At 38.3% G+C, this 27,731-nt stretch overlaps 6 protein-coding genes across 6 annotated transcripts; 3 read left to right on the plus strand and 3 right to left on the minus strand.

The window, feature by feature from the left end:
• Positions 1 to 1,882: 1,882 nt before the first annotated feature.
• On the plus strand, positions 1,883 to 2,047 carry CLUP02_17396 (uncharacterized protein; the record flags this gene model as incomplete). Its single annotated transcript, XM_049296308.1, has 1 exon — positions 1,883 to 2,047. A coding segment is annotated over one exon (165 nt), but the record flags the coding sequence as incomplete, so codon positions are not given.
• A 13,654-nt stretch (positions 2,048 to 15,701) lies between these two features.
• On the plus strand, positions 15,702 to 16,584 carry CLUP02_17397 (RNA recognition domain-containing protein; the record flags this gene model as incomplete). The annotated part of the gene is made up of 3 exons (XM_049296309.1): positions 15,702 to 15,727; positions 15,784 to 16,097; positions 16,184 to 16,584. 3 exons carry the CDS (start codon positions 15,702 to 15,704, stop codon positions 16,582 to 16,584), a joined length of 741 nt encoding a protein of 246 aa, XP_049137533.1.
• Positions 16,585 to 16,769: 185 nt separating this feature from the next.
• Positions 16,770 to 18,669, minus strand: CLUP02_17398 (ATP synthase subunit D; the record flags this gene model as incomplete). Its single annotated transcript, XM_049296310.1, has 12 exons — positions 16,770 to 16,916; positions 16,969 to 17,024; positions 17,073 to 17,113; positions 17,166 to 17,175; positions 17,229 to 17,277; positions 17,331 to 17,656; positions 17,722 to 17,732; positions 17,797 to 17,909; positions 17,982 to 18,177; positions 18,237 to 18,338; positions 18,432 to 18,543; positions 18,618 to 18,669. The coding sequence occupies 12 exons, from the start codon at positions 18,667 to 18,669 to the stop codon at positions 16,770 to 16,772; spliced, it is 1,215 nt and encodes a 404-aa protein (XP_049137534.1).
• A 28-nt stretch (positions 18,670 to 18,697) lies between these two features.
• CLUP02_17399 (pre-mRNA-splicing factor SYF1) lies at positions 18,698 to 21,308 on the plus strand (the record flags this gene model as incomplete). Its single annotated transcript, XM_049296311.1, has 3 exons — positions 18,698 to 18,754; positions 18,831 to 19,001; positions 19,068 to 21,308. The coding sequence occupies 3 exons, from the start codon at positions 18,698 to 18,700 to the stop codon at positions 21,306 to 21,308; spliced, it is 2,469 nt and encodes an 822-aa protein (XP_049137535.1).
• Positions 21,309 to 21,576: 268 nt separating this feature from the next.
• CLUP02_17400 (uncharacterized protein) lies at positions 21,577 to 21,990 on the minus strand (the record flags this gene model as incomplete). The annotated part of the gene is made up of 3 exons (XM_049296312.1): positions 21,577 to 21,731; positions 21,802 to 21,927; positions 21,984 to 21,990. 3 exons carry the CDS (start codon positions 21,988 to 21,990, stop codon positions 21,577 to 21,579), a joined length of 288 nt encoding a protein of 95 aa, XP_049137536.1.
• A 2,275-nt stretch (positions 21,991 to 24,265) lies between these two features.
• CLUP02_17401 (uncharacterized protein) lies at positions 24,266 to 25,092 on the minus strand (the record flags this gene model as incomplete). The annotated part of the gene is made up of 2 exons (XM_049296313.1): positions 24,266 to 24,684; positions 24,741 to 25,092. 2 exons carry the CDS (start codon positions 25,090 to 25,092, stop codon positions 24,266 to 24,268), a joined length of 771 nt encoding a protein of 256 aa, XP_049137537.1.
• Between the last annotated feature and the right edge of the window lie 2,639 nt (positions 25,093 to 27,731).

Genomic DNA, 27,731 nt, shown 5'->3' on the forward strand with positions numbered 1-27,731 from the left:
CCTAGGAATTGCGAAAGTAGTTAATAAATTCCTCTACGGGCGAGGGGTATTACTAGCGTAATTATAATCGCGAGAGCTATATAAAATACTAATAGTAATAATTATAAAAAAGGAATTTGTACTATAGAACTAAGTATAGGTCGATAGAGCGTATAATCGCTTTAACAAATTCAAAAAAAGGGTAAACGACCCAGATTTCCTCCCTATAATTACTAACGGAAATCTATTATTACAAAAGGATATACCGGGGTAAAATATAGTACTAAAAGTACGATAATTAATAATTCTACCTATTTTAATCTATAACTCGTTACTATTACTAATACGAAATTCGGCGCCGATCGGCTAATAAAAAAGGAAATAAACGACCCGAAGTTATTAATAATACGTAGCGACGCAAGGTTCGTATATAAATACTAAAAATCTAGTGGCAAATACGAGGCAATTTATAAACCTTAAAAAGATCTTCTTAAAAGAGAAATTATACTCTAGGGGGAAGTATAAAGTCTTATAAAAAACCCTAATAATGTTTTACGATTACTACGAAAAAGTCGGAATTAGGGAACACTAATATTATTTAGTAATTAATATCGTACTTATAAGCAAAGCCTTTAATTATTACTACGAAGCGGTACGTAATCTCGATTAAAACGACTTTTTTAGTATAATTAACGTAATCTAAAGCCGCTTCGAGACCTATAATAAGAACCTAGAGCTCCTATCTAAGCTACGAGCAATTTCTTTTATATTTATAGCTAGGATAATAGAGGGTAAATTGTGAGTAAAGATCCTCGAAGAGCTTATCGATCGAATCGATAAGCTAGTAAAAACCTAGCTAAATAAGGGGATAAACGAGCGGAAAGTCGGATATTTTTATACCGTAGTTTAGTATATACTAAAAGTAAAAATCACTTTATACTAAGTACCTAAAGACTACGAGACGCTCTACTCGAGGCTAAGATCTAGCTTTAATATTAAGGTAAAAATGCTATACTAAACCTACCTCTAGGTATATAACGGCCCTTGTTAGTAATATTAGGTCGATCGAACGTATAATAAAAAAAGAAAAGAGGTTAGATACGGTAATCGCTAATAAAAAGGCCTAGATTTGTTAAATAGGTAGAGATTTAACTCACGGGTAGGGTAATAAAAAAGGTAATACTATATTTATAAAAAGGATAGATATTAGTTAAGTAACTACTCTAAAGAAGAGCGTACTAAATCGTACGAATAGTATAAAAAGTCGAGGGTAATAGATAGTAAAACTAGCCCTCGTTAGTTTAACTAATTCCTTGTTATATATAAAAGTAGATCCGGGGGTACGGAACTTAGTAACGGTAGTTAAAGTAGTAGCCTAAAGTATATACCCCCTATAAGAAATTTAGAAAATAAAGAAGATCTTACCCCTTATACTAACGAATTAGATTACGACGAAATCGACGATATTAACTACTCTTTTTTCGCCCCGTTAGCCTCTAGAGGATATACGAGGCTAAATAAATAGAGGGTAGCGAAAGCTCTTAATAAGTAGGCTTTTATCTATAGATAATAAGGGAGAGTTCTTTAAACGACGGATACGGAGGTAGCTAAAAGGGCGAATTTAATAGGGCCAAAGCTTATTATCTTAATAATTAAAGAGAAGACGCTATCTCTCTTAATATTTAAAAAAAAGGAATATAGTACTAAGCATATCTAGGGGTAGCTAGAGGGGTCCTTTTTATACTACTTAGATCCCTTAAATACTAAGCTTATATAAGTATTCTATGCGAGCGAAAGGTACGATTTAGATAATTTCTATAAGATTATCCTAGATACTAGGGCATCGCAATAGTTAACTAAAGGAAAAGGGCAATTCTAAGTACTATAGAAGATCGCGCTAATAACGCTTAATACGTTAATAACGGGTATTACGAGGATTAGTTTCGGCCTAAGTAAGGAAATCGTCGCCCTAAGTATAGTAAAAGTAAAGACGCACTTCGGAACGATAACTTTTTATATTTTACCTATTAATACCCCATTTCTCTTATATCTAAAAGATATAGATTAACTAGGTATTATATTTAATAATACAAGGAATAGAATCTCTAGCGGTAAGCACTTCGAAATAGTCGAATAATAATAGGGGTATACGTTTATAAAGCTTACTAACGACACGAAGTCGATTAATTATTTAATAAAAAGTGAGCTTAGAAAACTATACTAGAGATTCGGGTACCCGTTAGTTACGAGGCTATATAACCTCTTAAAGTAATTAAGTAATAATAATATCGAAATAGGGGCGCTAGAGTAGTTAATAAAAGTATATTACTAATACTAGATAAATGCGCAGAGCCTATGTAAATTTAAGTTTAAATTGCGTAATAAGCTTAACTTTAACTAGGAAATCGTCGTCGATATTTTCTATTTAAATAGTTAGCTAGTACTATATATAATCGACGTAGCTACGTCCTTCTAAATAAGGTAATTCCTTTGGGATTTATAAGTAAAGATAGTATAAGTAGCCTTACGAAAAAGCTAGATTAATATATACTAGGGACTGCTAGATGGTATTAGAACCGACGCTAGTACTAGCTTTAAGTTAGTAGAATTTAGGGATAATACGACGGCCTATAGTATATAGTTAAAAGTCGTACTCGTTAAAGCGTACTATAGTATTAAAAAGGTAGAAAGGGCATATTAGTAATTAAAAAGGGCGTTTAAAATTATTAAAGAGGAAAATCCGGATTTTATTAACGACGAATGCCTCTAGATAGTATTTAAATACTATAATAATACTATAGGGCCTAACGGACTTATACTAACGCTATTAGTATTTAGAGTATATCTAAGAACGACTTTAGCCTCGCTACTATTACTAAGTATAAGCTAACGAGCCCGAGTAGTTAAAAAAGTAATACGGGTACTGCGCAAGGTAAGTATAAAAAGGTAAGTTAACGAGGTAATTATTACGCGCAATAGGCCCGATATAGGGGATAATTTAGATATATTACTAAATTCGGATATATAAGTATAGCGCGAAATTACCTAATAGTAGACTAGGCTATATAAGTTAATTTCCGTTAACGAGCGCTCTTATATAGTCGCAAGAGATCGTAACTAGCTACTTAAAGTATTAATTATAGTAATTAGACCGTATTATATAGATCCTAACGAGGTAATTTCCAACTTATAAAAAGAAGAAGAGCTAGGGGAAACTATATAACCCGCGGTAGAGGCATAAGAAATTATCCTTAATAAAATCGTCGTAATAGTACTAATAAACGACGAGGAAAAGGAAATTACCGAAAGGGCACTAATACTACTAGCGAGACGTCATAGAAAACTACGACGGTAAGCCCTAACGCAGTAATTTATTATTAATAACGAGGTAATTAACACTTTTTATATAGTAAAAGAGAAAGCCGATTTCGAGCTAGTAATTAAACTATATAAAGAAGGCGTAATTATAACTATTAAAAAGCCGTATAAGGGATTAAATCTTATCGAAGTAGATACTCTTTACGATCGAGGGGTCTATCGATTTATCCTATACGACTTAAAAAAATATATAAACCTCTATATATTTAAATTACGAATAGTTCGTGAGATTAAAGGGAAAGGAATACCCTAGCCGTACGAGAAGTTTAAATACGTAATTTAGGGGTACGGCGATATTAAAAAGGCGACGCTACTTATATAATCGCCTACTATATAGCGCTATAGCTAATAATTAATAATAGTACTAATAGTATCGCTACGGAAGAAGGGATATAAGATTTAGAGCCGTGATATTACCTAGGCCTATACCTAATTAGCTATAGGGCTTATAAAGAGAATCCTAGCCTATTTACTAAAGGAAATAGCTAGTAAATACCTAGAAGGCACGATTATTAAAGTACTTAAGCTACTATATAGGCTCGTAAAATCGGGTACTTATTAGTAAGCTACTTACTACGATTTTTATATTAATTAATTATTAATAGTTACCTCTACGTACGACCCGTACTTACTAATCGCGGAGTACGAAAGTAACTAATTTAGGATCGTTAGAATATAGACCGACGATATATTAGGCCTATCCGATATTAATTTTATAAAAAAGGAGGATAAGGAGCTTTAGAAAGCGGGCTTCGTAGCAAAGCTAAAAAAGGTCCTTATAATAAATACCCCCTTAGTATTTAATAGCGGGATTTTTATAATTAAAAGGGAAACCGTTATTTTTTAATAAAAGGGGTAGGGTAAGAAGATTAACCTTATCGATCTAAATATAATTAACGTTAAAAAGCGGTATAAGGCTAAGCTCGTGCGAGGGGTATATATTATAAGTATTTATTAACTTAAAATAACTTTTAACTATACTAAGGTAGCATAAGCTATAGATCTAACTAAATAAGATATCGAGGTACTTAATAAGTAGCTTAAGTAATAATAAACGAATCTCGATCGAGGTCTCGTTTATTACTTAATCGACCTTGCGACGAGCAAGCTCTACGTCTTTATCGATAAGTTATTTACGAATAATAATAACTTTATTTTATAATTAGGGTATATTATTATCCTAGCTAACGAGAGTATAAGTAAGAGCGAATTTACTATATATAGTAATATAATCTATTACTTATTAATTAAAAGTAAGCGGGTAACGAGAAGTATACTAGCGTTAGAGGTTTATAATATAGTTAATAACGTTAACCTCTCTTACGTAATTTTAATAACGCTAAAGAAGATTACTAATCGAATTAGCTTTCTACTTATTCTAATAGTTATCTATATAGATTCTTACTCGCTATATAAATACCTTATTAAATTAGGAATAACGAAGGAAAAGAGGATTATAGCCCTTAGGTAATCGTACGAAAGGCGCGAGATACTTAAGATCCGTTAGATTAATAATAAAAATAACCTCGTAAACGCTTTTATAAAAGTAGCACTAAATAAGGGATTAGAGCAATTCGTAAGTAGTAGAAAAGTTATTATATAAATAGAGGGATAGGTTATATAAGAAAAGTAGAGAAAAGGGGGAAAAGGAGACGACTTAGTAAACGGGCCCGAGGTCGAATTATACCTCTAACTACAGTAGTTAAATTAATAAAAAAAAGAGAAAGTTAGTATTAAATTAGAAGTCTAATTCGACCGCGGTATATAGCCGACTATATAAGGGCTAATTAGGGGGCCCTATTTACGATTATCGTAGCCAGCCCAACCTATAGTTAGAACCTCCTTTTTATACCTACGTAGATATTTATATAATTCAATTGATCTCTTCGTTAACTACGGTTCGAACTAACTACCCTATAATAGGGATACTAATATATACGTTGTGCAGAAGCGACGCCTCGCGATGGTTGACACGATGTCTCTAGGACCCCGGTGCCTTCTCAATCTATCATCTTCGATAACTTAATGACCGCCCGGACCATAAGCTTATCGTTCAGTCCATAGTAAGTGACTGCGTCGAGTAGCAGAGGTTCAGCACCAATAGCTCGTCTTGGACTCAATAATATAAGACAATATTTGTAGTAAAGGGTCCAGTCTTTTTGTACTCTTTTGCGACGTTCTCAGTATAAGGAAGACGGCACCCGCTAAGGTAGTGGCTCGAACTAATAACAAACCTTTATTTACTGCCACTTATAGAGATCTTGGCCCTACTTCAGAAGTAGTAACTGCAAAGCTGAGCATTCTTTAGCTGGCTTGCTTTTGAGATTTCATTATACGATTGATAAATGCGGACTTTTTTCCTTGAAGGAGGAATACTTATCATCTAAGAAGAGAAATTCCATGAAGTCTTACCGAGGAATAGCTGTTTGTTTCCTACTAATATAATCTAATCTACTGATACCTACTTGTCCCAGTCTTTCTTTGCTTCTTAAATACTATGATAGCATCTTATTCTAATTAGCGAATGGAGTAGGCATCCTAAACGAAGCTTTTAAAATGCGCTTGGGCTGTGTTATACATAAGTCAAAAGACCCCTTTCTGGCCCACCCCCCCTTTTGGCCCACCCTTTTACCCCCTTTTATACCAAATGTTCTACTTCTTATTATACGTCTAATAAATCCACTTTTATATATTTATTTATTATATTTACTATATAGGTAGCAAAATAAATATTATTTATATAAAAAAATACTATATTACGTAATAATAAGTATAAAAGTAGTTATAATAACTTAAAGCTAAAGTATAATAGATTCGGGATACGGCCGGCAATAGGACGCCGATAACTTAGTAACTAGTATACGGATCGTATTATAAAAGAACTTTTTAAGAAATAGAGCCCTTATAAAGGACTCTATAAGCTTTAGTTTTATAATATACTTATACTTATATTATAACCTTATTAGTTAAGTACTTATAGCCTAATTTCTTATAATTCTAAAGCTTCTATTTTTATAAAATAATTAGTATAAATTATAATAAATTATAAAAATAAACGGAACGTTAATAAAATAACGCTTAGCTATTAGTAAAGAGCTATTAGTATTAACGAGCTATAGCTATCCGGAGTTAATTACTTAACCCTATTTTATTTAAAAAAACGAGCCTATTATAGGGCGAGTCCTATTTAAATACTAGCGTTTATACAAGAGCTAAATAAAAAAGATAATTAGGGTAAATTACCCTTATAAGCTAGTTACCTTATTAATACTCCGAAGACCCTATTTATTATAAACGGGGCGTTTATTAATAACCGATCGTTAGATATACGAGGTTAAAGCGTATATAAAAGCGTAAATAGTATTAAAATAGCTAGTTTAGTAAACCCTATAGGCTTAATAATAACCTATTTCTATAAAATAATAAAAATAATAATTAAAGATCGAAACTAAGAACGGCGTCGATATAAAGAGCTCGTTTAATAGCTTACTAAGTAGCTAGCGATATATTTAAGTTAATAAGAATATAAAAAGCCTCTTTTTTATAATTATAAACCGATTAGAAAAAAGTTTACGAGTACCTAGGTAATAAACTAGATTATTATTATAGAGGTAGGTAATAAGCTTTGCGTAAAAAGTATTATAAAATAGTATATTAAATAAGCCCTATTTAAAATATCCTTATTATTATAAATATAATAATATAATTATAAAAAAAGCCTCTAGGATCCCCTCTCTTAGGGTAACTTCTTAGTATTTATTTATTAATAATATATAGACCTTAAGACTTAAAAACGGGAATATTATAAAAAACTAAGGACGAAGAGGCTAAAAGAGGGCTAGACCCTTACCTAGTTCCTTACTAAGTAATTAGTAATTTATTATAACCTAAGTATAAAAAATATAGAGAATTCGAAAGTAGAGGTATATTAGTTCTTTTATAAACTACTATCTTAGCTATAGGACGATTTAATTTATTATAAACTCTTAATTAAAAGAGTACGTAATATAGCTTACGAAGTTAATAAATTATAGTTATTAAATTAGTAAAAGGGCGGTAATTAGTTATAAAAAAATAGTAAAAAAAGGCTATATTCGTTATTAAAGTAACTACGTTAAATATCCCCTTTTTATAAAAAAAAAAGTAAAAAGAGCTCTAAGGGGCTAAGCTCTAGGGACTCGCTAAGAGTAATATCGTAAAAACTATATAATAAGAGTACTCGCGCTAAGCTATTATAAAAACGTTATAATAATAATATTAAATACTTTACGTATAATAAAATAGGCTATATATTTAATAAGTATTAAAAAAATAAGTTAAGAAATAAGGGTAACGATAAGCCGACGTACTCCCGATTAAAGCTAATATTAGTAACCGTTTAATAAGTTACTACCGAGCTAAGAATTATAGAGGTCGACTTATTAAAAAATAAGTAAGCGTAAGTAATATACTTAATACGCTTATACTAAGTATTAAGAGGGTACTAATAAAAATAACTATAAAAGGTAGAGTAATAGTTCTATAAAGTATTACTAAAAGGCTAATAAAAGTTAATATAAATATATATTCCGAAATAGATATTATTAATACTAGGCTCGTAACTTACTTAGGGTTAACCCCGGCTACTACTATAGCTCCCTCATTAAGGGATTTTTAAAATAAAGCCGTAAGCTAGGGAAAAGCTTATTAATTAACGCTCTTCCTTATTAACTACTATAAGTAGTTAAGGAAGATTTAGTAACTATTCGCTATAATTAATAAGGATAAAAAAATAATAGACCTCCTATTATTATAACTATTAATAAGCTAAGAGGGTATTCGTATTAATATAATAACGAATATATAGTTATATAAGCCTATTTTAGTCGCTAAACTAGAGGTAATAGCTCGTAATATCGTTAAGAATTATAAAAGGGCGTATATATTATATATCGCTACTATAAAAAGCATTGCGGGGGTAATAAAAACTAAATTACGAAGGGGTTTATTACTAAAACTTTAATTAAAAATAGAAATATTTAATAAATAGTTAGTAAAAGGACCGTAGTTATATAACGGGGTAGAATACTTTATTAACTTAGTTCTAAGTATTAAACTATTATATAGTCCTATTTATTTATTAAATAAAAAATAATTTAATAAGCTTTGTGCGTATATTACTAAGAACCTAGCGAATAGTCGTATTATACCTTTAGTTAATAAGGCTAAAGTACCGATCCTCTTCGTACTAAAAAAGGATAGTACGCTACGCCTCTACGTAAACTACTACGGGCTAAATAAAGTAACTATAAAAAATTAATACTTATTATTACTTATTAGCGAGCTCCTAAATAGGCTTCGCAAAGCAAAATAGATTTTAAAAATAAATATTAAGGATACTTACTACTATATCTAAATTAAAAAAGAAGATTAATAAAGAATAGCGTTCCGGAGCTAATACGGTTATTTTAAATATATTATTATACTTTTCGAGCTAACAAACGTACCCGCGACGTTTTAAGTATATATTTACTAAGCGCTCGCTAACTTATTAAATACTTATTATATAATATATATAAACGATTTAATAATTTATTTAATAATAAAGGAGTAGTATATAGAGGATATTAAAAAGGTCCTCTAACGTTTATGTTTATACGGGCTTTTTACTAAATTATTAAAATACTCGTTTTATTAAAAAAGGCTCGAGTTCTTAGGTTATATTATTATACTAAAAAGAATCGAAATTAACTCGTTACGAGTACGAACGATTGCTAATTAAAAGGCGCTAGAGTTTATTAAAAATATCTAAATATTCTTAGGGTTTTATAATTTTTATTAGAAGTTTATTACTAAATACTTAGGCATTGTTATATTAATGATAATATTATTAAAAATAAAAAAGAGGTAAATAAGGGACTTTTAATAAACTAAGGAAGTAAACGAGGTATTTAATTAGCTAAAGGTCGCTTTTACCTTAGTAACTATACTTATATACTAGAACTTATAATATATTATATAAATAAAAACCGATACTTTAGTTAAAATTATTATAATAATCTTATCGTAATAAGCTAATAAAAAATAGTAACCCGTTACTTATTAATTATAAAAGCTTATAGATATAGAGTAGTAATAGGCTATAAGTTAATAAGAACTACTTATTATAATAAAAAGGCTAGAGCACTAAGCTTACTACCTCTAGGGCCTTTTATAAAAGTTTATAATTCTAATAAATTATTAAGTACTTAAGGAAGTAATTAGCGCACCGGCACGGGACTTTTAAAAAAGGCTCGTAAAATAAGTATATAAATTATTAATATTTAACTTTAACTTAAAATACTAACTAAAAAAAACGAACTTAGCGGACGGTTTATTTAAAAAGCTAAACTATATAAAAGGGGAAGTGCTTTATAAAAACGTCCTCTTTACGCTAACTTAGAAGCTACGTTTTATTAACGAACTACTACCTAACGTCTAATAAAAAATAATTAGCCTAAAACAATAAAATAATATTATTAAAGTATACGTTTAAATAGTTAAGGCCTCCTTTTATAATCCTAGCTAAATATTAGCTAGCTTTAAGGACGGGGAATCCTCTCTCTTATATTAATAACGTATTATAAGGCGTATTAATAAAATAATAATAGTTATTATTATAACGACTTAAAGTAAAAAAGTAAAAGAGTTATTAATAAACGCTCGTTAACGGTTTAATAAAAATAAAGAGGAGTTAGATAGAGCTAGGGTTATTATATTAAAATAGTATATCCTATGCCCTATTATAAAAGAGCTTATAAAAGGTAAAATGGTATTCGCTTCCCGTCTCTTATTAAAGATTGAGGAGCTCGTTAGAAGATTATAAATTAAAAATAAGTTCTATATATTATAATTAATAAGAGTTCGTACTATAGTTAGCGAGCTAAGAGTATATTTATTTAACGAATAAGGTATATTATTTTTAAAAAAAAGACTTATTATTCCTTAAGTAAAGTCTTTTTAAATAGAGATCTTTTATTAATATTATAACGATTATAGGGTAGGTTATATAAGAGCTACGAAAACTCTCGAGCTAATTTAAAAAAAGTTTTATTAAGAAAATATTTAACGAGATATCTAAGAATACGTTAAGAATTATAAGTATTATTTAGGAATTATAACCTTAAGATATAAGCCGTACGAATAGCTATAATTACTACTACTACTCTTATATTTATTTTAAAAAATATTTATAAACTTTATTACGGGGCTATTACTAAGCGCTCGTAATAACGGTATAGAATACGATAGTATTTTAATTATTATTTATTATATAATAAAGTTCGTAAAGTTCCTACTTATTATTAAAATACTTAACGTAGTATAAATAATAAGTATTTTATATTAAGAGGTTAAATATAAGTTCGGTATGCGTAAAGGTATTATTATAAATAGACATAAGCTTTTTATAAGCGCATTTTAAAAAGAGTTTATTAAAAAACGGGTAATATATTACTAACTATTTATTACGTATTACTTATAAACGGACGGCTAAACGGAGCAAACTTATTAAATATTAAAAAAGTATCTAAGGATCTATACTAAGGGCTTACTAAATAAGTAAGTAACGTAGCTAAAAAAAGCTAAGTTTATATATAATAATAGCTAATACTTTACTATAAAAGTATCCCCGTATATAGTACTATATAACTACTACCCTAAGTACGTTAAATATATATTTAATTATAAAGCTATAGTTTAGGGAGTTTAAAAAAGGGTTTAAAAAATTAGGGAAATTAGGGCCTAGGCTATATAAGTATAAATATAAGCCTCTAAAAGCTAAGTAGCTTATTATAATAAAAAATATACCCTAAAAGAGTTTAATTATAGAGAGGTCGTTGGCCTATTAATAAAGAATATACGATTTAAAAATAATAAACTAATACTAAAATATATTAAAATAGTAATAGCTAAAAGGGTAGGGAAATAGGCTTACTAAGTATATTTATTAAAATAATATTAGAGAATATATAATATTTTCTTAGTTTCTTAGCTTAAACTATAGAGAAATTACCGAACGGTTAGTAACTAAATAGTAAATCTCTCGGAGTTAAAGAATAAATAAGACGTTTAAGAAGTTAAAAAAATCGTTACGATATAAAGCGAGAGAAGAAACTTATAATATCTCGTTAAATAAGCTAAGTAGCTTACTAAATATAATACGTAAAAGCTTATTAAATATCTTAAAGGGGTAATAGAAGTAATTAATAAATTCGAATATTATAAAAAAAGGGTATATATAAAATAGGATAATAAACGTTAAGTTCGTAATAAAAAGTTACTAAAAATAAGTTAATTAATAATATATTATAGAACCCTTTTTATTTAGCTTAGCGCAATTTTTAAAAAAAAGTTATAGTATTATAACCCTTAGTAATACGCTACTAAGAGATTACTAAGATCTAGCTACGTAAAAGAAATAACTTACGTAATATTAGTAATAATAATAATAGCTCTAGCGTATATTTTTAAAACTTAATAATTAGTAATAGTAGTTCGCTTAGTAAATAAAAAGCGAGGAGGCTTCGTACGCGTACTTAGTTAACTATTTAAAATAAAGCTATTAACTTTATTAATATTATAATAAGTAAGAGGGAGGTAATTAAAGTCGCGCAGAGTATTATATATATTAATAATAGTAGTTCGTAGAGCGTTCGCTACTTAATTATTATTAAAGGCTATAATAAAAAGTATAATAGGAGCTATAATAGGAAGTATAATAAGAAATATAACGGGAGCTATAATAAGAAGTATAATAGGAGCTATAATAAGAGGTATAATAAGAGCTATAATAAGAAGTAAAGTAAGAGGTAAAATAGGGGGTATAATACTATTATTATTAGTAACGGGTCGGGGACGGGGGACGTTATTTAAAATAACGCTCTTATAGTCCTAGTTAAGCTAAAGGACCTTAATAATATTAATATTTATAAAGAACTTATTAATATCGAACTACTTATTATAACCTATAGCTTTAATTTTAATATAAATAATAACCTTATTAAGCTATTATAAAGCCTTTATTTAGAGCGGGAAGAGCGTAATACTAGTTTTATTAAGATTTAAAATAATATAATTAAGGGTTAGGGTACTTTTATTTATACTAAAAAGAGCGTTATAAATAGGAGTTAATAAGTTATTAATATTAAAGTAGCGGCGCTTATTATAACGTTAAAAAAGAGAATTTTCTAAGTTATTACTAAGCTTTTTAAATTTAGTATCCTTATACTAAGACTTATTAAACTTAAACTTAAAATCGTCCCGCTCGTTATTATTATTAAGAACATAGTTAGTAATAAAAGTACGCTTCTTAATAAGAATCCGAGTCTTAGGACTATAGGAGATAAAAATAGTACTATATATAGTAATAGTATAAATAAGCACCTTATTTACTAAGAATTTAGTAACGCGTTTATAAAAAATAAAAAAAAATAAAAAACTCCTAAATATATATAATAATAACGCCCTTAAGAACCTCTTTATAATATTAAGTTAGAGCGTTAAGGTTATTTTATAAAGCGGTTACACAGCTATTATTATAAAAATAAGCCGGCTAGAAGTAATTAAAGTAAGAGATAATTTTAGTTTTATTATTAATATTAAGGATACTAACTTAAGAAGAGAACTTTAAGTTAATAAAAAGAAAATTCGTTAAATAATCGCTAATAACTTACCGTAATCGAGATTAATAAATTTAGATACTCGTAATTAGTAGCGAGCTCTTAAAGAGTAGCTTATTTAAAATAGACCTTTTTTACTTTATTACTTACTAACGAGTTAGTAATATAAGTAGCGACCTTCTTTTATATATTAATAATATAGCTAAAAATATAAAGAACGTAGCTACGCTTATAAGAGTTAAAGCTACCCTACTCCTTAGTATTATAGAACTTTATAAAAATATTTTAAATAAACTAAGTAGCGCTATATAGCTCCTTAAGAACTTAAGAAATATCGTTAGTTAATATTTTAGTAACGGATTAGCGAGAACTCGACGACTTATAGTAAAATACTTCCTTTTATTAATTTAATAAATAATATACTTAATAATATAAGCGTTAGTAATATAAACGAGCTCGTTAATATTATAATATAAGTTAGCTAAGTAATATATATAGGGAGCACCGCCGCGGAGACTATAAAAGCCCTTTTTAAAATTATACTTTACATTAAGTATATTTTAAATACGCAAAATAATAAATATTTTAGTAAATACTTAGTAATAATATAGTAAGAGAGTTATAATTAAGAAACGATATAGAATTAGAATATTATAAAAAGAGAAGTATAGTTATATAAAAAAGAATTTATAAAACGGTTACTAAATAAAAAAAGGGAAAAAAAAGTAAATACGTAACTAGTAATAAAAAGAAAATCTTTTACTATACTTAATAGCTTAATAATAATAATAATTATAAAGTTAGGTAGGCTTTTATATATTATAATAGTTAGAATACTTTATTATAAATATATATTACTAACTTAGTAACTAGTTAGCGCGCTATTACTAAATAATAATAATAAGGTATCCGTTAAATAAAGAGATAGGAGTAATACTTTATTCTTAAATAAAAAAGGATATTATTAATACCTTATAGAATTTATTACGAATAACGACGTTAATAGCTTTATTATTAGCGTTAAAAAAAGATATTATATAATAACTTTAGGGACTAAAGTTACGTAAGGGGAGAATAATTATAATAAATTTAAAATACGGCTAGTAATAGGACGCTAATAACTTAGTAACTAGTATACGGATCGTATTATAAAAGAACTTTTTAAAAAGTAAAGCCCTTATAAAGGACTCTATAAGCTTTAGTTTTATAATATACCTATACTTATATTATAGCCTCGCTAGTTAAGTACTTATAGCCTAATCTCTTATACTAAAATTAAAGAAATATTAGTATTTACATACGAATTACTAATATATACTAATATTTAAAAAACTTAAATAAATCCTTTATTTATAATTTAAAAAAGAAAAACCAACTTTATTTAGGTTATTTATACTTAAATATACTATATATACTAGTTGTTAATATTATATAATATATACTTATATAGCTATAGTAAGTTTAATTTTCCCCATACAAAATTTACTATGGGGAAATTTTAACTTAATATTACTAAGCGAGAAAAAATACTACTAATCCAAAAAAGATTTTATTAGAAAATCTATATAAGTAAGTTATATATAGCTGAATTTCAGCGTATATAACTGAGTATTACTTAAGTTATTTAGATTTAAAATAATATTTCTTAACTATATAATTTTTAATATTTAAGGCTTTAGTATTATTACGTAATAAAGACCTAGTATATAATTATAAAAATACTGTACTCTTTAAATTTGACTAATATTCTACTTAATGTATTTTTTATATAATTTAATACATATAAATAAGCTAGATAAGTATATAATTAAAAATAGTAGGTTTTGGTGTAGCCCTACTAAAATAGGGTGGGCCAAAAGGGGGGGTGGGCCAAAAGTGGGTGGTTTGACTTATATAACCGTAGCCAAGTGTTGTGTATTGGCAAGATCGAGCATAAAATATACTGCCATTCTTTGTCCCTCTCAAAACCATTTACGTTGTTGGCACAACAATTTGAGCCTCGGGGACGCTAAAACACCACGAGGACAATCGTCTAAACACCCAATACCACTTTTCGACAGCTCGATGGAGGCCAAAAGTAACCCATTCTTTGCGAACGAGCAAAACTGAATAGAAACGCATTGTCTAAAATCAAAACATACAACACCAGGTATTCGCTGGTCGTCACCGACCCAACTACTAATCCGGCCCTCATTGGCTTATCTATGGGAGAGCGGACGGGATCCCGAGTTTTCCAATGGGTATGGTCGTATGTGACAGTTCTCAGGCAGATCGTGTCTATAGTCCTAACATAGCAAGGTTACAGTGCAGCAAAAGAAGGCCGCGAGGGGTCCAACAGAGCTAGAGTAATGATCTCTAGTCTAGTACAACACCATGCATCTTCTCAGGTGCTGATCAATAGTCTACTCAGTAGGTAGTGTCGTTTTCGTGAAACACTAGTAGAGATTGCTCAATGATTGTGCAACAAGAATGAAGCGAAGCTATGATAGCTTGATGTTGAAGTTGAAAGCGTGAGGTTGCGCGCGTCACCGCGCAGGCCGTAAGGGTAGATCGGCCGTGCCCAAGGTAGGTACGCGCCTTAGGCAACCAGAACTTACCGCAACACTGTGCACAAGCCAATCTCAGTCTGTCACTCGAGTTCAACACTTACATTTCCCTCTTCTTCCCGTTCATTTTTGTTTGGAGCTCGCCTACACAACCGTAGACATGGCTTCCGGTCTTCCTATCGCCACGTACGTGTCATTGCACTTCGACACGTCGAGCCGTTGGCTGACCTTTTGTGCCACAGGGTATACGTGCGAAACCTCGAGGAGCGCGCCAAAGTCGACCAGCTGAAGGATGCGCTGCTTCAGATCTTCTCCGATTACGGCAATGTAATTGACATTGTCGCCAAGACGAATCTCAAGGCAAAGGGCCAGGCTTTTGTCGTCTTTGACGATCCCGAGGCTGCGCGCAAGGCCATCGAGGAGGTTCAGGGATTCGAGCTATTCGAGAAGCCTATGCAGCTGGCCCTGGCCCGGACGAGGAGCGACGCGACCGTCAAGTCGGTAGGCAACGACGACGAATTTGAGCTTCACAAGCGCCGCCGCTTGGCTGAAAAGGGTAACTTCATTTCGCCCTTCACACTGCCTTCTCTCGCTACTGTGAACTAGAACGGTTTGCTGACCATGTCCTCTCATCACCAACAGACAAGAAGAAGGCGTTCGAGGCTGCCGAGGAACAGAAACGTCTCAAGAGACCTGGCCCTGGCGGTGCACCGGCAGCAGATGCCCGTCCTGCCAAGGCTGCTCGTGGAACTGGTCTCAAATCCACAAATCCCTCTACCACAGCAGTCATTCCCGACGAATATCTGCCCCCGAACAAGATTCTCTTTGTACAGAACTTGCCCGACGACTACGACATCGAGGCTGTTACCAGTATCTTTGGCCGTTTCGAGGGTTTCCGTGAGGTCAGATTGGTGCCTGGACGCCGCGGCATTGCCTTTGTAGAGTACGAGGGTGAGCAGGGTGCCATTACGGCGAAGGAGAACACGGCGGGCATGGTGCTGGGAGACACGCACACGATCAAGGTCACATACCAGCGCCAGTAAGACGGTTGATTGGGACGAAGGTAACAGCCTCAACTCTGTTTGCATGTAGGGAGGTAATAAATGTGTTCCGGCAGGGTACTAATGTTTACAACGAGTGCGTACCCAATGAAAGCTACCTTAGTCTAATAACACCGCACCCGACGCATGCTTGATCGTCACCTCTCAATCCGTGCCCCAAGGACTAGCTAGAAGATAACGTCGTTGTCTTCCTCCGCAGCAAGAATGTCGCCGGGGCCTGACGTATCGCCCTTCTCTTCTGCTGCCCGTGCAGCCTTTTTGGCCTTGATCTCGGCGTCTGCGGCAGCAGTGTCTCTCTGTTTCTTTCCGGCAACCTGCAGTGCACTGTGAGAAATTGCCATCAAGATCTAACGGACCTCCACGTACCTTTTTAAGTCTGTAGAACTCCTCTCTGTCAAGTTCGTCCAACTCCGAGTTAATGTCTGTAGTAAAAGTTAGATAGGTATCCCGAAGTAAGGCATACAACATACACTTGATGGTGTTTTCTGTCCTCGGAATAATAACGTGCTCGCTGGTGAGACGGTCAGTGGTGGATTGCCAAGATGATCTCGCAGGCATCTTACATGGCGTTTACTGCAAAATGTTAGTCAATCGCTAAGAAGTTCAACGTTTGATCGAATACTTACCACGTCGATTAACGACCTTGATAACCTCATCCAAAATAACGAAAGCGGTCTTGGCGCTGTTAGCGCTTCTGCAGTGTTCAATGGAGACGCGCGGCGGCGTACCTGTAGACTGGCAAGTTCGACCAGAGCTTCAACAGCACGGGCATATGTCTCGCGACAACGCTGGACCTGCTGACCACCCTTGCCCAAGCCCGTGAGGCCGAAATCGTTGTTTCCTTCAGTTACGTAGCTCTCGAATGCCGGGAGTAAGACACCAGAAACGTTCTCCTGCTTGGTACGCACACGGAAGCGAGCTGACCGGGCCGACTCCTGGATCTGGTATCCGATATCACCGCCCACGGCGTAAGTGACCTCAGCCAAGGAGAAGGAAGCAATCTGCATAACGCGTCCCATCTTTCTCTTCGCCTCGTCGATACGTCTTGTAATTTCTGTTCAGGGCGCAGTCACATCGGTCAGCCTAGGTTCGTCTCGGACTGGAAGCGGCACTGCCAACCTCGGAATCGCCTGTATCATGGAACACGTCAGTGAATCAAATCATACTGCAAGATACAGTTCATTGCACACATACTTGGTCAAGGCCTCGCTCTTTCTTTTCAACAGACTGTGACCAGTTTCGGCGCCCTTGAGCTTGGCCTTCATGATACCCAGCGACTGGCGCGTGGGGAATACCGCTTCTCGGTCCTACACAGATGCATCGACATATTAGAAAGCTCCGTGGTCGACTCTGGATGATGTAGGAGGGCTTCGGCCTACAGGAGCACCCGACATGGTGCTGGATGATCGGAATGGGCGATGGTATAGGTTGGGCTTGGAATTGAAAGGAGATCGGAGGGGAGGTTCGAGACGATTCGCACGGCAGCGAAGGGCGGAGGCAGTTGGGCGCAAGACGGTCGTCCACGATATAGTCGACAAGGAGGAGCTGGAGATGTTGTTAGGCGGCCTTTGGCTGCTGTTGCGTCAGTGCTCAGAGCCGGCTCAGCGATGGGACGCTAAGGTGGAAGTACCTACCTCAAGCGGCCCCCCAGAGATGGAGTCGGGTACCTGGTAAACATAAGGTAGGTGGATCGCTGGCGATTAGCAGTCCACTGATAAAGCTCAACAGTGGGCTGTCTTTATCCGCGCGTGAGCGTCTCACGGACGCTAAAGCGGCACGGCGCCTCCATTGCGATATGCTTGTATCAGTGGCTGGGACTGCCGCCCAACTTATCCCAATAGCCGAGCGCCATCCCAAAAATACAGGACGTGGCGCATGCGAGAAAAAGTACCTTGGTTGGTCGACCTTGCCAGACTGCATCGTAAAGGAACGATCTGTCGCCTAGTTCGCGCCATGATCATCTTTTGAAATCGCGCCCCCGGAAGTTGCGAATTCGTCCCCAACGCGACCTGCACAAGGCGAAAAGGCGCTCTCTGCGCTCGAGCTGTCAGTCTCTTGGTTACTCATGGCCTTTGGACAAACGGCCTGAACCAAGATGCCTGCTCCCACGCTTCTCAACGGCTCTCAGAGGCGGCCGGAACTGCACCTCGTTGTATGCGCCGCCCATCCTCCTACTTGCCCTCTTCGTCTTGTCAACACTGGAGATAGAAGCTAACAGTGCCCGATAGAGCGACGAGGACTCCGTATACGAACAGGATATCCTGCGAAGCCCTGGAAGCATCAAGCCGTGGCTTGCCTACATTCAGTTCAAGTCCCAACATGGAACTGTACACGAACGCGCTTTCGTGCTCGAACGAGCCTGTCTCCAACTCCCCCGGTCTTACAAGCTATGGAAGATGGTACGTCGCGAGGAGCACGCCAGCTGGGGGACCGCCGCCGCCGCCGATTGCTAACTGTACGGATAGTATCTTACCTTTCGCACCAAGCACGTTTCGAAGCTAAATGCTGCCATTTTCCCCGCCGAGTACCGAAAAGTCAATGCCTTATTCGAGCGCGCGCTCATTCTGTTGAACAAAATGCCTCGCATCTGGCAGCTATATCTGAAGTTCTTGCTTCAGCAGCCGCTGGTCACGACCACCCGACGCACTTTCGATCGAGCCCTTCGCGCCTTGCCGATTACCCAGCACAATCGAATCTGGGCTCTCTACAAGCCGTTCATCAACTCTGCTGCAGGAATCAGCGCCGTCAAGGTGTGGCGCCGCTACATGCAAATACACCCCGAGGACGCCGAAGACTTCATCGAGCTCCTTGTGCAGGTCGGCTTCTACACTGAAGCCATCAAGAAGTACATGGACATCCTCAACAATCCGCGCTTCACTAGCAAGCAAGGGAAAGGGCACTATGAACTGTGGAGCGAAATGGTGGACTTGATGGTCGAGCACGCGGCGGATATTGAAACCGGTCACGAAACGGGTATTGATGTTGACAGGATCGTCAGAAGCGGCATTGTCAGGTTCGCCGATCAACGAGGAAAACTCTGGTGCGGCCTAGCGACTTACTGGATCCGACGAGGCAGCTTCGAGCGCGCCAGAGATGTGCTCGAGGAAGCCATCACCACGGTAATGACGGTCAGAGACTTCACGCTTGTTTTCGATTCGTACACCGAGTTCGAAGAGTCCATCATTGGAGCCCTAATGGAGGTAGCCTCGGAGCGTGCCGACAACGGTATCGTGGACGAGGAGGCAGATTTCGAACTCGACATACGGATGATGCGGTTCGAGCAACTCATGGACAGACGGCCATTCCTTCTCAACGACGTAGTCCTGCGCCAGAACCCCAACAACGTGTCTGAGTGGGAGAAGAGAGTGGCTCTCTGGGGCGACAACCATCTCGAAGTCGTTCAGACATACACAGCCGCCATCGCCACGATACAACCGAAAAAGGCCGTCGGGGCCTTCCATCAGCTTTGGGCCAATTACGCCAAATTCTACGAGCGTGGTGGTGACATACGCAATGCGCGCATCATCATGGAGAAAGCCGTCAAAGTCCCATTCAAGTCCGTTGCCGAATTGGCTGATATGTGGATTGAATGGGCTGAGATGGAATTGAGGAACGAGAACTTTGACGATGCCGTACGAATCATGGCCAAGGCTGTCCAGGCACCGAAGAGATCCACAGTCGACTACTTTGACGAGACGCTATCGCCGCAGCAGCGTGTGCACAAGAGCTGGAAGCTGTGGAGTTTCTACGTGGACCTCGTGGAGAGTGTCAGCACTGTGGAGGACACACGAAAGGTTTACGAGCGCATCTTTGAGCTGCGAATCGCGACACCGCAGACAGTGGTCAACTATGCGAATCTGCTGGAAGAGCACCAGTACTACGAAGAGTCGTTCAAGATTTACGAACGTGGCCTGGACCTCTTCAGCTACCCAGTTGCCTTTGAGCTGTGGAATCTCTACCTTACAAAGGCCGTGGATCGCAAGATCGGTATTGAGCGTCTGCGCGACCTCTTCGAACAGGCCAGTGAAGACTGCCCACCCAAATTCGCCAAGGTCATCTACCTCATGTACGGCAACTTGGAAGAGGAGCGGGGCCTCGCGAGGCACGCTATGCGCATCTACGAACGCGCAACGCGTGCGGTGGCGGATGAGGATCGGGCAGACATGTTCAACTTCTACATCACCAAGTCAGCGTCTAACTTTGGCCTGCCATCGACGAGGCCAATCTACGAAAAGGCGGTTTCCACTCTACCCGACAACGAAGCACGGGATATGTGCCTAAAGTTTGCCGACATGGAGAAGCGCCTTGGCGAGATCGATCGGGCGAGAGCCATTTACGGTCACGCGTCACAGTTCTGTGATCCACGCACCAGTCCAGCTTTTTGGACCAAGTGGGAGTCATTCGAGGTGCAGCATGGCAACGAGGATACGTTCAAGGAAATGCTCCGTATCAAGCGAAGTGTGCAGGCGCAGTACAACACGGACGTCAATTTCATCGCGTCGCAAGCGCTTGCGCGTAGTCAGCGGAGACCGGAGGACTCGGGCGATGCCGAGGTGGACGATGCCATGGCGGCACTTGAGCGACAAGCAAGAGCACCAGCCGGGTTCGTGGCTGCCAGCGACGCTACCAAGATGAGCAGCACATTGGAAGCACCGCCAGCACCGGCGAATCCGGACGCTATCGACATTGACGACCTTGACGAGTAACATGTATCAATTTCTCCGGCCTGGCGGTGGTTGGCTAGTTTTAGGTAATAGCATACAGACAGCAGGACCCCTACAATACTTTTCAATTCCCGGTCCACCCCATTCAAATCAATTCATTCTCCAATGTTCTCCCTTCCCTTGTCTGGCTGATGTGTTTCACAGCCTCACATGTAGTGGTCTGGCTAGGCGTACTGCTCCATGCCGCGAGCGTGGGGGGCGTTCCTCATACCACGCCGTGCGCCTCCCCAACACATCACTGTATCGGTGACTATTTCGCGGGCGTCTTGGTATAGCCCTTCTCGGTGTGCTTCTCATGGAACCCCGAGGCGTAGTTGCGGTCGACGTGGCCATCACGGGAACCCGGCGTGGCGTAGATGGAACCCTTGCGCTTTTGGAAGCGGCTCGGGGGTACCTTGGATGCGTCTAGTAGATGAAGCACATCAGTCAGTACTCCAGAGACTCGCAGACTTCAAAGTACACTTCCAAAGCTCACCCCATTCGTCGGTGCTTGCTCTTCGATCTATGGGCGAGGATGAGAGTGCAACGGCGGGTTCTCCGTCGAGTGCGACTGGCGAGCTACCGACCTCGGTCGAGATGCTCTGGGTTCTATCTTGTTCGTCTGATAGGGCGTGTAAGCAAGGTTCACATGCGCTGCACATGGACGGGGACGCTTACTTGACATGGTGATGGTGACGGTGGATATACTGGATGGTATGAGTATAGGTTTGCTCAGTGGCAGGTCTTACTAAGAGTTCAGAAGATGAGTTTGTGTAGGGTGGTGGCTGATGGAAACGCTGTTTGAGGGTATCGTGGTGTCGCTGGTTAGGGGGGTAAGTGGGGAAGTTGAGCAAAGGAGTGGGAATGGAGACTTGAGAGGGGGAAAGACGTGAGTTTATGAAGGTCCAGGCCTCGCGATTGCCTTCTTAACAGCAGCCCGCGTTTGGGTAGCATGGATGAGTCGTGGAGGGTGGGTGCTACTGATGGCATTGGAGGGCAAGGTGAGGGAGGAGCAGAGGTAAGGTAGCTAGCCAATGCAGCTGGCGGGCGTTGATGTCAACGAAGGCGGAGGCGATGCATGTCATGTACTGTACGATGGGGGGTGTACGAAGAGAGCACATGAGGTCAAAGTAAGGTAGGTTCGGACCAGAACTCACTCGGGGTGGTCACCTGCCAGTTGCGCACTTTTGATCCCCAGGCCTCCAATTTGTTTATTGAGGGAGGTATGAGTTCACTTGATCCTACTCGAGAAGCGAAGGCGCTTTGGCTTAATGAACCTGTCGATCATATACGTGCTAAGGTTGAGGCTGGGTCGACGTGTGATGCACATCACTCACTTGAGTGCACCTGAGCCAAGCTTTGAAGGACCTTTACGCACACACAGATCTATGTGCCAAGACCACGATGGCTGCAGCGAGAGAACCTGAATAGAGCCAAGCACTCATATACACCAGGTATCAGGAACATGAGGGTTGTCATAACATACATGATGTAGCAATCTACGCATTGTAGGGAGACGTGTCATGTTGCATATCGCAGCTCACCTCACTTGCCTGATGTTGAGGGTTCATTTGGTCAAACTGGCTTGGTTTCTGTTAACAGCGACATGATCCAAGACGAGGTGTTCATCTCCCATAGAAAACATGAGAGTGCAAGATCTGACAGTATCTCAGCTTGAACCAACGCGAGAGAGTGAGGCGACAGGTTTAGGAAGGTTGTCAAGGTTTCTTGTATCTGAAAGTACTCGAGTAGGCGCAAGGTACCTTATCCATTCCCCCTGTTAACGCGGGGAAAGTGACGAGGATTTGCCATCGCCGTTGACGTCACACGCCTTTCGCGGCGAATAAACGGAGGCCGCGACCACCCCAAGAGCTACCTGCCCACCACCCATACTCTGTATTAGTGCCTCGCAGCTGTGGTCAAGCATGAGAAAGTACTGCTTAAGTAGTGGTGGTGTGAAAGTATACCTCAGTCTACGTACGAATGATACCTTAGACTATTCTTTCCTTACCTGACCTTACTTTTGTTATCCCAACACAGGCCTCCAACCACAGCCACACAACTCAACCAGCATCTCGGAAACTGCGGGGAGGTTCCAATGTTTCCCTTTTCGGATTCCCCTCTCTCTTCAACATCTTCTTCTTTCCTCGGCTCCCTCCCTTGACCAGGGAACCCTAGACTTCGACACCCGCGACACTTGGGCGGTTCGACACCCCCCTTAGATATTATCTTGAGATCAGAGGCCTTGGCCTGCGCTAGACTTGATAAAAAAGTCCTCGACGTGAAGATGGGCTCTACAAGAGCGACAGCAGCAAGACCAAGATATGATACTTCGTCTTTTCGAGAATATGGCATCACCGAGAGAATGGCTGTCAACATTGTCAGCCGTTGATTTGATTCAAGGAAGTGTGGCTAGCAGTCATAGGTAGATTGAAACTGAGGTACTCGGATTGGGATCATGTCCTATGATTCCCTCATACTGCATCTGCTAGCGTTGTGTCGCCCCCTCTCTGCTCCCGCCGTCATCCCGCCTCAGCTCCCCGTCAGTTTCATGCACGCATGCTGTACTTGTGCGCATCTCCCCCGTTAAGTGATACCTTGTTCAATGTGGTAAGTGAACGCTTTTCGCACGTCACTCTCATACTCAACTCCGGTAGCAGACGATGTTCTCATACCTTTCACCACTGTTTAAGGGCAGTAAAGAATCTCGACACGGACACATACATATGAACATCATTCGACACATTTGCATTACAGTGAACCAAAGTGATCAGCAGTCAGAGAATGTAATTGTGCACTACAGGTGTCAAGACACAGTCAGGCACCTCAGATACAAGTGAAAGGCATCAGCATCAGCATCAGTTAACAGCCTCTCTTCATTGCTATCCATCCTGCCTCCACGGATCTCTGTTTTGACCCTCGTAGTAGTCCCAATCCCTCTCTACAGAAAACACAAGCGTTTAGATCTCCTCGCCGTCGGCGCGGAGCTCGGCCAGATAGGCGGCGTCGTCCTCGGGTGCGGCGGAGGGGGTCTGAGCACGCTTGATCATCTTGTTGAGAAGCTCATCGGAGCGCTTGACGGCGAGCATCAAGTTGCGGCGGGCAGCGGCGGGCGTGGTGGTGCCAGCCATCTGGACAGGAACAATACCGCCAAAGGGACCGGCACGGGCAGCGTTCTGGCAACGAACCAAGCAGACATTGCTCTGGCCAGCGACGGTACCAGTGCAAGCCTGATCGGCGGGGATGGCAGCCTTGAGGGGGAAATCGGTCATGGCACCGTCACGGTTACGGGAGTTCTGGCCCGGGGGAGTGGTGACAACGTTGATGTTGGTCCACGACGCTCCGGTGGCATCGGCGTTGATCATGCAGTCGTAGGGGCCTTGGTACGTGTAAGTCAAGTGTCAAGTAGAAGAAGATTTCATATCGAATACTCACCACCACCGTCACCGTTGACCTGGTGCAGGGTCATGTCGACGGAGCCGCCGGCGGAGATCTGGGGGAGCATGGTGCCGGTCTCGGCCATCATGGCCTTGGTGCCGGTCTCAAGGTTGTTGGTGCCGGCTCCAACTGTCTCGCCGAAGGTATCCGCAGCCTCTCCCTTGAAGCGAGTGCTGTCAGCCTGGAAGGGATCACGACGTGTTCCATCACGGGGGGTGCTGGAGTCGATTCCAAGGGCCATGCCCTGTCCGCCGGCATCACCAGTGGCGCCGATGATGGCAGCATGGCCGGCAACAATGTCGGCAGTGGCCAAGAGGCCGATGGCGAAGATGCTCTTGATGGAAGACATTGTGATGTGAGAGAAGGTAAGTCCTGGCCGGCAGGGGTATATTATACAATACAAATGATTGGAAGGAGAGAAGTGGTCGGATAACTAAAAGACTGCTGAATGCTGGATGGGGAAGAAGAGTACGAGAGGATTGAGGCCGGAGGTTAGACCATCTTTATACCTTGGTTGTCAGCACCCCTTTGAGAGCAACCAAGCGGTGGATGGATGTCTGCCTGATGTCGAGACGACGCGCATGTCCTGCATCCCAATGCCCTTACGCGCCTTAGTGAGCATCCGGAGTGCTTCTCCCGCCTTCTCCTCTGATACTCAGAGAACGCTGGTCGAATTTCCATCCGACATCCCAAACCGCCAAGCCAAACATGTTTTCGCAATAGAGCCTCAATGCGAGATCCCGGGGGGTATCACTACAGCTAAAGGAGCGTGCACGTGCACAGAAGTACCTTCCACGCGCGGCTGTTGTTGCTCGCTCAAAGTTGTGTCCACAAAGTCGGGCTGTGGCGAGGCCACGAGTAGAGCCTCATGCGAACCTCGGGCCAGGGGCGTGTGCAACATGAGGCCGCCATAGCAGGGATGGCCGCAAGGTTCCGGAGTTGGTGTGGCCGAATGTCAGCTGGAAAAGTCCGAGCCCGCGACCTTATTTCGACTCAACCCAGATGCACCAGTGTTGAAGGGGGTTAATGAGTGCAAAATGATCGTATGCACCGTCCACTACCTTAGCTCAAGGTACGAACGACAAGAGTGCCACACATAAGGGGATGACCTGCAGTTCTATACTCCGTGTATTTCTAGTCGGGCAGATACAGGCGGTAGCTTGACCTGACAGAGAACGGTTTTCAACCCATCCAGGAGAAAACAGCAGCGACTGATATTGTGAATGCATACTGCGACCAGCTCGTTGGTGCAAATCCCTCAGCATCCCGTGAGTAAAACCGACTGCGGAGTAGGCCCACGAGTCGTCGAGTTACGAGATACATGACCTAGCTCAGGATTGCTGCCGGGTTACATCGAAATTAAGCACTACCAATATGATCTCGACAGGGATCTTGCCGGCCTTGTTTCCGTTTCTAAAGACCAAGACAGGCGTGGGGATTGCGGCGGCCCGGCCAGCTTAGGGTGAGGTGCTATGTAAGGTGACATAGCAACTAGGGACAAGGCTGTTGTGTTCAGGTTTGTGGTGGTAGACCTGGCAAGCAAAGACCATGCCTCGTGCGTGTTTGACGCAGAGATATACGGCTGTTTCGATCCACGGCGCGGGAGCGTCAACTACGGCAGACTACAAGAGGCACTCTGCCAAAACACTTTTTTCATATGTCAAAGCAGAAATCGTATTTTACGGTCACCCCACTACCTAGGATAGGGTCTAGATTAGTATAATAACTTATAAATAGGGGTTATAGAGATTTACGGCTTAAGAAATACTTTAATTTCGTAATATATTAAACTATATAGTAGTATATAAAATTGTATAATATTATATCCCGATATAAAAGTTTTTTCTTTTTTTATAACTTTATTATAAAAATAACTATTACTTTTTACCCTCTTATAAGCAAAAATTACTCTTTACTTAAGTTATTAAACTAATAGCTCGCTTATAAATATTATAGTATAAATTTATAATAACTTCTAGTTTTTATATAAGACGTTACCGAACTAATTAACCTTACGATACCTCTTTATAAAGCTATTTTAAAACGACCGATTAATAATAATATTTATATAAGCTCTACCCTTTTTATATAATAAGAACGTATAAACGTATAAGCCTTAATATTAATAAAATCTCTTTTTATAAGCTTAAAAGAGCGAGAACGAAGTATTTAATAAATAAAAAAAGAGCTAAAATAATCGCTAATAATTAATATTTCTATTATATTATATAACATATCCTTTTTTAAGAACGAACTTAACGGTTTTTAAGTAACGACTTATATTAATATTTAAGTTATTAAGAAGTTTATTAAGAAAGTTTAGTTTAATCGCTTCTTAACGTTTACTTTATATTAAAATATAATACGATTTATTATTTTATATTTTATAATAAACTAGCAAATTCTTTTAATAGAGTAGATAGTATTTTTAATTAATATAAAGAATCTTTATAATATCTTAGAATATTATAAAGTAGTATACGAAGTTATAAGTTTAGAGAGATTCCTTTTTAAAGCTACGATCTTATATAAAAAAATTTTTACTAACTTTTTATTATTTCTTAAACTAAAATTAAGTCGCTAGTTATTAAACCTTAGTTAGTAAAGAAGGGAAAAGGTCGTATAAAGCTAATTATAACTAAAACTTTAGGCAAAACGACGTATAGAAATGTTCTAAAAACACGGCTTTTGATAAGTATTAATATTAAACTAACGATAAAGATTAAGGAGGAATTATTAGTTAAGTAAGAAAAGAAGATCGTTAAGAAGGAAATAAAGGCTAAGAAAAAGGTTAAAAAGGATAAAAATAATAAAAAAAACGAGATTATAGTAGTTTAATAAGAAAATAAAGTTTACAATAGTAAATAACTTAGTATATTATAAGGATAAAAACGAGTATTCTCGTTAGTAAATAGTTTAAAATAAACTATAATTATATTTATAATTCCTTTTTATCCTTAGTATCGCTCGTAATTATAAAGCTATTTA

This window comes from Colletotrichum lupini, chromosome 10 (genome assembly GCF_023278565.1).
Source record: "Colletotrichum lupini chromosome 10, complete sequence".
NCBI lineage: Eukaryota > Fungi > Ascomycota > Sordariomycetes > Glomerellales > Glomerellaceae > Colletotrichum > Colletotrichum lupini.